We start from the raw sequence: 10,304 nt of genomic DNA on the forward strand, positions 1-10,304 counted from the left end.
ATACTGTTTAGAAAACGAAAGTACACGTGCTTAGACCCAAATACATGGATTGTTGACCTGCACAGATCCCAGCCCCATGAGACTAGGCACTGTAAGCAGTGAGGGTTGGAGACAGAGCAACACTTCCAATAGTGCTCGTTCACAAAGGCAGTCAGGCCTGCTAGACCAAGGCAGGTCTCAGTAGAGCGAGCATGACAATGGCAAGTATGTGGAAGCCTGGCGCTGCCATAATTGTTCGGTATTTTGCCCGTAGAATCCTTTAGTACTGCAACTTGAGGCTGGGGTTTCCTTCCTCCGTCCCTTCAGCTGGAGAAAGGGCCAGAGGCTCCTCCCGCTCAGTGTTAGCTCCCGCTCTTCTAGCATTTCATGATAATGCTGTATTTGCGATGCTTCAGTTTATCTTCTCAAGTTGCTCTGTGGCTTCTTCTGCTCTTGCAATACCAGTCGAAATGTGACTTGTGGCAGCAGTATCGAAGACCACTGTTCTAGATCGTCCAGGGAAAAGAAAAGAAGGATCCCCACCGCCCCGCCCAACGATACCCTGTCAGGTCTTTCTAACTTGAGTGTCATATATATATATATTTTTTTCCTGCCTTTCCAATGGCCTTTCCTTTCTTCCTATACGGTGTTCTTGATATCATCAACATCCTCAAGAACACTGTACATGTATATATGTATATATATATATATTTTTTCCCTGCCTTTCCAATGGCCTTTCCTTTCTTCCTGTATGGTGTTCTTGATATCAACATCCTCAAGAACGCCATATATATATATTTTTTTTTCCCTGCCTTTCCAATGGCCTTTCCTTTCTTCTTGTACGGTGTTCTTGATATCATCAACATCCTCAAGAACGCCGTACATGTTCCAGCCTAGCAAAGCCCGGCCTCTGAACACATAGGCCGTGTGGTTGCAGGTGGGGCTGGGTGGAAGAGCAGGTGGAGACTTGTAGATTTGTAGGTAAAATGAAGGGGTTGCGAATGAGCTAGAAAGACTAGGTGGGCTGGTGGGTAACATCTCTTTTAAATGCAACTTGGGGAGCGATACGGGGTCCCACAGGCAGCTGGGTGACAAGCGAGAAGAGCCAGAGCTTAACAAAGGCTGGCGAGCACAGCACAGGGACTCCGTGCCAGCGCCCCCAGTGTCACCCTTGGTGGGGCCTTACTGCTTCCCTTTGTTTTCTGAAAGCTTCCAAAATGATATTCCATGTGCCTGCACTACTCTAAAAAATAGCCACTAGGATATCCTGCAAACGGGGAAAAAACCCAAAGCATTGTCAATCGGTCAGCTGGTGAGAAGTTTCCATAGGTTCTGAGGTCCAGAAGTTCCCCCGAGGTTCGGGTCACGCAGGGCACCCAGAGGGGTCCTGGGCCTCTCCCTCTCGCTGGAATCTGCATGAGCAGGTCCCCGCGATGTCCATTTGCCTGCCAGCCCGGGAGGTGTGCCGGCGATGGCAGGAGGGAGAGAGAGAGAGAGAGAAAGAACACAGAGACGAGGTAAGATGATGTGGAAATCTGAACACAAAACGCCCACCGCGGGGCTTCCTGACCTAGTGTAGGGGCTGGAATCAGACAGGACATACTTACTGTGGATTAGCAGTGTTCCCCGAGTGAACAGGGCACCAAGGGGCGTAGCTAACCAAGTCACCAGTGCCCGGAGAAACGAGGGGGAGGGGATGGGAGGACAGGCGGATGAGCCCCTCAGGGGCAGGCTCATCCCTTTCAATGCTGAGACCCACTGGTTGGACAATCTCCAGGTCTCCTCTGCCAGTCCCACCCTGCTAAAGGCCGCTTGATTCTGCTTCGAGGCCTCAGGCCTGGACCCATGCACCTTTCTCCCTGCCTCTCACCTGGCATCCGGATTCCCCAAGTCAGGCTGAGGAGAGAGGCTGATCCACCTGGCTCCCTTGGAAGGCAAGTCCACCAGGCTGTCCTCTTGCAAGCACTCCTGCAGGGAGGCAAAAGCGGGAGCCCCGGGCAGGTGTGGCCGTCACAGGCCAAGCTCTGGGGTCAGACTCTAGGGTTGAGGAGCCCCACTCTTCCCTCACTCTTACTCGGGCACATCAAGTAAACGCCTTCAAGCTCCCTGCCCTCTTCTGTCAGGTGGGGAGGAACCTCTCCCCACAGCAGAGAGAGAGACCTCCAGGAGTGACCAACCCAAACTCCACTCACTGCCATTGAGTCGATGCCGACTCAGAGCAACCCTACAGGACAAGGTAGAACTGCCCCTGTGAGTTCCTGAGACTTGTAACTATTTATGGGAGTAGAGAGCCCAGGCTTCCTCCTTGGGGCAGCTGATGGTTTCAAACAACTGACCTGGAGGATCGCAGCTCAACCAGTCACCACTACTCCACCAAGGTTCCCTAGGAGCATGTAGGCAGAGGTCCAACCAAATCCATGCAGGCCCGGTGTACTTGACACCACAGTGCCCTATGACAGCACTGGGTCTCCCATGTCCTTCGGGACATCCAGGCAGACATGAGCTCTTTTGACACCTTCCCCATGGTCCTTGTCCCCATCACACAGACAGACAGACAACCAAGCAGTCGCCATTGAGTCAAATGAGACTCATACGCTTTCAGGTCTTTCTTCTCAGGCACCTGTGGGTGGGCTCCAGCTTCCAGCCTCTCACTTAGCAACGGAGCACTACACTGATTGCACAACTGTGGGGCTCCTGGCTGGCTTTCCATTGGCTCCAGCGGAAGCATCCCCTCCCTCTCCTGCCCCACCTAAAGGGGGAGTCACAGCTTACCTGCTGCTGCAGGTGCTCATAGAGCTCAGTAAGTGCTGCTAGCAGCGATTCTAGTTCCTGCGCATGGGCCCTCAGCTCTTCGGCATCCTCCGTCCCTGCTTCCTCCTTCAGCTGCTTCCAGTCTGACAAAAGGGCAGCCAAGTCAACACCAAAGAGTAAACCGGCCTTCGCGATGCCCAGCACACGGGCTCTTTTGGCCATCACCAGTGCCGTGCCCTCAAGGGCTCTTTGCACCTGTCGGCTCCTTCGGGCTGGGACTTGGACAGTGGTCAGGAGCTTCTTGGTAGCCTCTGCCAAGCGAGGGTGGGCCCTGAGTCTCTGAAAGGCCTGCATGTTCTTCTCCGCTTCCTTCATGCTGTGTCTGTATTCCAGGGCAGCCTTGCCAACAGATACCACCATGGATGCCTCTTTTCCCACAACCACTTTGCTCCCTTGGCCATGGGTGGGAATGAGACTGCTGGTCTGAGCTTGAACTTTCTTACTGTGAAGATGCTCAAAGATGCTGGTCAAGATGGCGGTGACCCCAGCAGCTGCCTGCAGACCTTTACTAGCTGCAGAAAGCACCAGGCTTCCGCCTAAGGTTACTCCAGGCAGGGCTAAGCCCAGGATACTCATAACCCCAGAGGCAGCAGCGATGGAGTTGACCACCATATTGCTTTTGGCGAATGTTTTGTGGGTGGAGTCCAGATGGTCGGCCAGGGCACGAAGCTGGCGGATACGCTCTTCTAGATCGCATTTCAATTGGTGGAACTCGTCCAAAAACTGCCTTTGTTCAGCCGACAGCGGCACAGCTTCTTGCAGATCCCATGTGACATCTTCCCACAGGAGGCCGTCATCCTCCATTCTGTCGGCAAATAAAGGAAACACGTGGGAATCAAACTCCCAGCTGGAACGCCAACTGCCTAGTCAGCCAAAGGTAGTTTCTGGATGTTCTTGCCTCTCCCATCTACACACACACACACACACACACACACACACACACACCCCACACCCCACTCTGCCCATTCCTCTGGCCTGTTTGTAAGGAGTCTGAGCATTCCAGTGGGAAATTTGGTCTCCCCTAAGAGTTCCTAGTTTCATGAACAAAAGAGACAAGTAATAGGGGCGTCTGCCAAGGGACAGAAACCCGGAGAACTGCCCACTGCTCCTCTCGTTTGCCTGAGCCCACTGCATCCCCCTCCTGGCCTGTATGGCAAGACACCCAGGCAGCTCTTGCCAGGCACCACTCACTCTGCTCTTCCCAAGTCCACCAGAGGTCTGCCCACCATGCACGCCACCCAAACCTTATCTGTACAGAGTATCTAAGTCACGCTCTTAACCTGCTGGGTCTCACACGGATATATAGAACAAACCACCCAGCAACTGAAGAAAAGTCCGTGCACTTGAATGGGGGTGTTGGAGAAGAATATTCAAAGTACCATGGGCTGCTAAAAGGAGAAACAAATTTGTTTTGGAAGAAGTATAGTCAGAGTGCTTCTTAGAGGCAAGTCTTACGTACTTAGGACATGCTGTCAGGAGAGACCAGTCCCTGGAGAAGGACATCATGCTTGGTAAAGTGGAGGCTGCAACAAGGGGCTCAGACATAGAAACAATTGTGAGGATGGCCCGAGACCAGGCAGTGTTTCCTTCTATTGTGCACAGGGGTTACTATGGATCGGAACCAGTGCAGTGGCACCTTCAACAGCAATAATAATACCTAACAACAACAACACAATACACATTTTTCTCCAATGCACATGGAACAGTTTCCAGAATCGACCGCATTTTATGTCATAAGGCAATCATCAATGAATTTTGGAAGACTAACTTATACAAAGTATCCTCTCTGATCGTGACAGTATGAAACTGGCTTCCAGTAACTGAATAACAAGGAAAATAAATGCATGGGGGGAAAAATGACACATTACCAGAAAGTGTTGGCTCATAGAAAAAGTAATAAATGTAAATACTTGGATCAAACAAGAATGAAAACACAGCACACCAAAACCTTTGGGATACAGCAAACACAGTTCTCAGAGGGAAATTTATAGCAACAAATGCATATATTAGGAAGGAAGAAAAATCCAAAACCAATAACTAAATCCTACAACTTGTACAAGTAGAAGAGGGGAACAAGAAAATAAAAGCAACCAGAAAAGGGAAATAATAAATATGACAATTAATGTAACTGAAAGCAGAAAAACGATAGATTCAACAAGACTAGCAATCAGTTCTTTCATAGGATCAATAGAATTGATAAACGACTGGGCAAAGTGACAAAGGGAAAAACGAGGAGCTGCAAATAACCACAACACAAAATGGAATTGGAGACATGACCACGGGCGCTGTGGAAGTCAAGAGAATCATAGGAGGATATTGCGGGAAACTGCATCCCCATGAGCGTGGAAACCTAGAAGAGACAGGTACATTTGAACAACACCCTGCTTACCTAAACGGACATGAAACTAGATGGAAAATCTAAACACACGCATCACAAATTCAACAACTCTCTCACTACCATCAAGTTGATTCTGACTCATCGGAACCCTACAGGGCAGAGAAGAACGGCCTCTGTTTCCAAACCTGTACCACGGTAGAGGTACAAATCACCGCCATGGGGTGAGTGCTGACTCACAGAGCACTAGACGGAACTGTTTATGGGACTAGAAGCTCAGTCTTTCTCATGAGGAGCTGCTGGTGGTTTTTAACTGCTGACCATGCAGATCGCAAGTCAGCTCGTAATCAGCGGGCCACCAGGGCTTCTACCCATAACAAACGAAGAGATGAAACATGCCATTCAAAGCATGGCCACCAACACCCACGACCCAAACCACCCCTTGTCGGTCAGCTTGTTGTGCTGGGGTGGCTGTGCATGGCTGTGATGCTGGAAGCTGTGTCACTGGTATTTCAAATATCTGCCGTCGCCCAACGTGAACAGGTTTCAGCAAAGCTTCTATACTAAGAACAGACAGACCGTGAAGAAGGAAGAGTCCCCTTCTAAGGAATCAGCATTTGAAAACCGTATGAAGAGCAAGGAAACCTTGTCAAATACTGAGAATCGCATGACGGGAGGCAGAACGAACTCTGACAGAGATAAGGCCAGAAGACGGGCCTCTCAGGTGGGAAGGTATTCATTCACACGATGGCTGAGGCAAACGACGAGCTTCTCAGAGCAGAGTCCACAGCAACGCCACGAGCGGAGTAAAGCTGTCAGGAGAAGTCCTTGGGACCTGCATTTGCTGATGGGCACAACGCAAAATGAGAAGAAATCGCTGCAGCGCGCTAATAATAATCACTGGGACTTGGCATGTCAGAAGGATGAATCTAGGAAAGTTGGAATTGTTTAAAAAATGAAAAAATATAAACAAGGGTGGGCAGTAGAGGGGAAGGAGGGGCTAAAGGGGAGCTGATCTCAAAGAGTTCAAGAAGAGAGAATATGTTTTTAAAATGGGGGTGGCAGCCATTGTACAATTATGCTTGATCGAATGGAACTATGGGTGGTGATAACATCTGTAAGAGCTCCCAATAAAATGTCAAAAAAGTGAAATGAAAGATGGATGTCCAGGGCATTGGGCTCGTTGTTGTTAGTGCCAGTGAGTCGGCTCTAATCCACAGCATCCCTTTGTACAGCAGAACAAAGTACTGCCCGGCCCCGCACCCCCCTCATGTCCTGTCACTGAACCTGTGGTTGTGTTGGTGTCAATCCATCTTGCTGAGGGCCTTTCTATTTTTGGCTGCCCCTCTACTTTGCTGAGCATCACCTCCTTCTTCGGGGCCTGATCTCTCCTGACAACATGTCCAAAGTAGGTGAGACAAAATCTCGCCATTCTTATCTCTACGGAGTATTCGAGCCGTTCTTCTTTCAAGACCCCTTGGTTTGTTCGTTCAGCAGTCCATGGTACTTTGGATACTCTTCACCAACACCTAACTCAAGTCCACCGGGTCTTCTTCAGTCTTACTTATTCAGTGCCCACGTTCACAGACATACGAGGTGACTGGAAATGCCAGCGCTTGGGTCAGGTGCACCTCAGTCCTTAAAGCCACCTTCTTGCTTTTTGATACTTTAAAGAGGGCTTGTGCAGCAGAATGCAATGCAGGCCCTGGACCGTTGCTCCCATGAACAGTGATGGTGGATCCAAGCAAGACCAAATCCTTGACAACTTCAGTTTTTTTCTCTGCTTATCATGATGTTTCCTACAGGTCCAGTGGTGAGGATTTGGGTCTTCTTGACATGGAGTTGTCATCCATCCTGAAGGCTGCAATCCTTGATCCTCATCAGCAAGTGCCTCAGTCCTCTGAGCGGTCTTAGCAAGCAAGGCGGTGTCATCTGCATATTGCAGTTGTTAATAAGCCTTCCTCCAATTCCGATGCCACGTTCCTCTTCGTATAGTCCAGCTTCGCTGATGATTGGCTCGGCATCCACACTGAATAAGTATGGTGAGAGGACAGAACTCTGTTGCACACCTTGCCTGGTATAAACCATGCAGAATGATAGAACACAAGTATCAGATACTGTTCCCCTGCTAGTCATTAGACTTTCCTCGGCTACTTTTTCAGAAGCGGTCTGCCTGTTCCTTCTCTCTAGTCTGTCTTAGTGTGGAAGCTCAGCACAAACCTGTCCACCATGAGTAGCCCTGGTGGTATGTGAAACATCGGTGACACAGCTTCTCGCGGGTCACAGCAGAAGCAAACCACCACAGTCCAACAAAGTGGCAGACAAGTGGTGCGACACAGAAACTGTTAAATGGTGTATAAACTTTCATCAAAAGCACAATAAATAAAGTCAAAAGGCGGGGTCTCTGGAAGGGCAGACGGAAGTAGCTCGGCCTTGGGCAAAGAGATGGAGAGGGCAGGGCAGTCCCGAGGGATAATTTTTGAGTCTTGCACAGAGAAACGACAGAATTGCCAATGTCGATCAGACAGTGGGGGAATGCCAAGCCCCTAATGAATTAAAGAACCTGGGGACTAATAAAGGGAGAAATCTAGGGAGAGCAGGAGAAGGTGGATCCCCAGGTGTTGAGGGGCAGAGTCCTGTATACGTAGGGTGAGCCGGAGGGAAGAGGCACCAGGTCCTATAGTACATCCTCCATTGAGATGACCCCGCAGTTGGCTACTCTAGGTGTATCCTTGCTTCTATCAGGCACCACACGTCAAGCAGATGAGATTGCCCTTTCATGAAAGAAGTTAGGGATCCCGGGGTCCAGGTCTCTGTTGCCCAGCATCTCTTGAGCAGCATCAGAGTGGGATGTTTGGGGCCAAGCCAAGCCATGCCCACTCCTTCTGGCTCTTTCCTCATGCCAAGTGGGAAGGGTGCATTTCCTCCCGTGGGAGCTGAGGAGCCTGAGGGTGACACAGGGTCTTGGTTCAAAGGGAGCTAGAGAAACCCTAGTGGGGATCTAAACTGTGTTCCTTCATTTTGGATGAGAAAAGTGAGGCTCCGGGCACCCAGGAGACCTTCTCTCAGGTCACGGAGGTAAGGTAGAATTTCAGGTGAAGGCTCAGAGCTTTCTACTGTCTCTTGCTATGAGTCGATGTCAGAAATGTATCATAAATATATATGCATTCCCTCTTATTCTTGGCAGCTATCAATATCAAAATGGGGTCATTCTGCTACGTGAATGTTCAGTAGAACATAAAACTAGGTTTGAGTCGGGGAAGTTTAATTATTGATTCAATATTTCTAATGATGATTAATTTAAGTGCTTTATTCTTGAGCCTATATCAGAGACAAAATCTATCTACAAAAGCAAAAATAAGCATATATATGCTTATATAACTATCTTTTAATAAATCTCTCTCTCCACACACAAACTTTCCTCAAAGGAAAAGCTTAAATACTAAACACACTACCAATACTAAACACACTACCAAGGCCTTTAGTGCTGATGAATTAATGAGCTTAAGCCCCAACCAAACCCAGTGAAGCTCATTGACATTGAGCCTATTTCAATTCATGGCGACCCCGTAAGACAGGATAGAACGGCCCCTGTGAGTTCCCAAGACTGTATCTCTTTATGGGCGTACAAAGCCTCACGTTGCTCCTGCAGAACACCTTGCAGTTAGCAGCCCAATGAATAACCACTATGCCACCAAGGCTCCTGATCTTAATCCCAAGGATTGGGTAAATAGTAGATGTAAATCAATGTACAGAGGAGGCCACCAAGGACTTCCACTGGGGAAGGGGTGGGATGAAGGAAAGGAGGGTGTCCCTGCTGGGGAGCCACACATTTCCAGATGTCGCAGTCTAGCCCCATCTGGTCCCTGTGTAGGAGCAAATTGGATCAGGACAGAGCGAAGCAGAGACAGAGCTGCAAAGATCGACAGCACTGCTTGGCATTAACCATACAGCTTTATTTTAAACCCGGTGGATAAATAACGGAAGCCTGGGTTTTGGATGAAATGGTCTGCCTCTCTGAGCCCCAGTAGGTGTTGGGATCTTAGCCCTGTGTCTGTGGCTGTAATGTAATAGAATCACCTCCCAAAGGAGCCCTGGTGGCATCATGGTTGTGGCATTGGGCTGGGATCCACAAGGTGAGCCGTTCAAAACCAGCAGCCACTCCATGGGAGGCAGACAGGGCTTTCTTGGAAACGCACAGGGGCAGGTCTACCCTGTCCTACAGGGTCGCTATGAAGCAGCATCAACTCAATGGCAGTGAGCTTGGTTTGCTGAGACAATGCAAGTGAAAGTAACTCACCAATCCGTGCAGGCGGCTCTTGAACCTAATCACTTTTGAGTCGTACAAAGAGCAGACCGGAGACGAGGCAGACTGTACCCTCAGGGGCACCCAGGGTTGTCTACAAGCCGGGGAACCACCAGCAGACCTCAGAAACCAGGACAGGGGCTCACAGAAGGAGACAGCACAGCCAGACACTAATTCACGTTTCCGCCTCCTGCACGCCTGTTCTTTACAACCACCCACACGTGGTATTTCTGCTGCAGTAGAAATCTAGGAAGCAAAGTCACTTGGTTCTTCATTCAACCAAATGCCTCTTTAATGCATCCTGTTCGGGGCAGCGACCCCTCCGGCAGCGTGTCATGTTGCAGCCCAGTTCTCCCACGGTTAGGTTCAGACTCACAGCGACCCAATGCCCAGCAGAACAGACGCCGCCCGGGCCCGCCCGTCCTCTCAGCTGTTCTTCGGTTTGACCCCATTGCTGCAGCCACTGCGTCCGTCCACCTTGTTGAGGGCCTTCCTCTTGTTTTCCGCCCCTGGACTTTCTCAAGCACGATGTCCTTCTCCAGGGACAACAGGTCCAAAGCCTCTACGGAGCACTCTGTCTGTACATCTTCAGTGTGTGTGTGTGGGTGTGTGTGTGTGCGTGTTTTGGCAGTCCATGGTACTTTCAACATTCTTCTCCAGCACAGAACGCACATGCTCGACATGAGGCGATTGAAAATACCATGGCTTTCCTCAGGCCCGCCTCGGTCCTCAGGGGAACCTCCTTGCTGCTCAACCCTTGACAGAGGTCTTGTGCCGCAGACGTACCCGATGAGAGACCAGAGACACCAAACCCGAACCAAGCTCACAGCCACGGAATCCCTTCGGACGCGGACTGACCTGATGGGGCAGGTG

General features: G+C 50.0%; 1 protein-coding gene across 1 annotated transcript in view; it reads right to left on the reverse strand.

Moving 5' to 3' along the window:
* Positions 1–1,870: 1,870 nt before the first annotated feature.
* Positions 1,871–10,304, reverse strand: part of LOC101641704 (apolipoprotein L6) — a 10,583-nt gene continuing 2,149 nt past the window's right edge. The window contains 5 exon segments of the mRNA XM_004700721.2: positions 1,871–1,917; positions 1,920–1,947; positions 2,752–3,595; positions 8,731–8,771; positions 9,651–9,677. Of these exon segments, the coding sequence (XP_004700778.2) occupies positions 1,871–1,917; positions 1,920–1,947; positions 2,752–3,595; positions 8,731–8,771; positions 9,651–9,677 (987 nt within the window).

This window comes from Echinops telfairi, unplaced genomic scaffold (genome assembly GCF_000313985.2).
Source record: "Echinops telfairi isolate 266 unplaced genomic scaffold, ASM31398v2 ScPeMD7_2;HRSCAF=8, whole genome shotgun sequence".
Classification (NCBI taxonomy): Eukaryota; Metazoa; Chordata; class Mammalia; order Afrosoricida; family Tenrecidae; genus Echinops; species Echinops telfairi.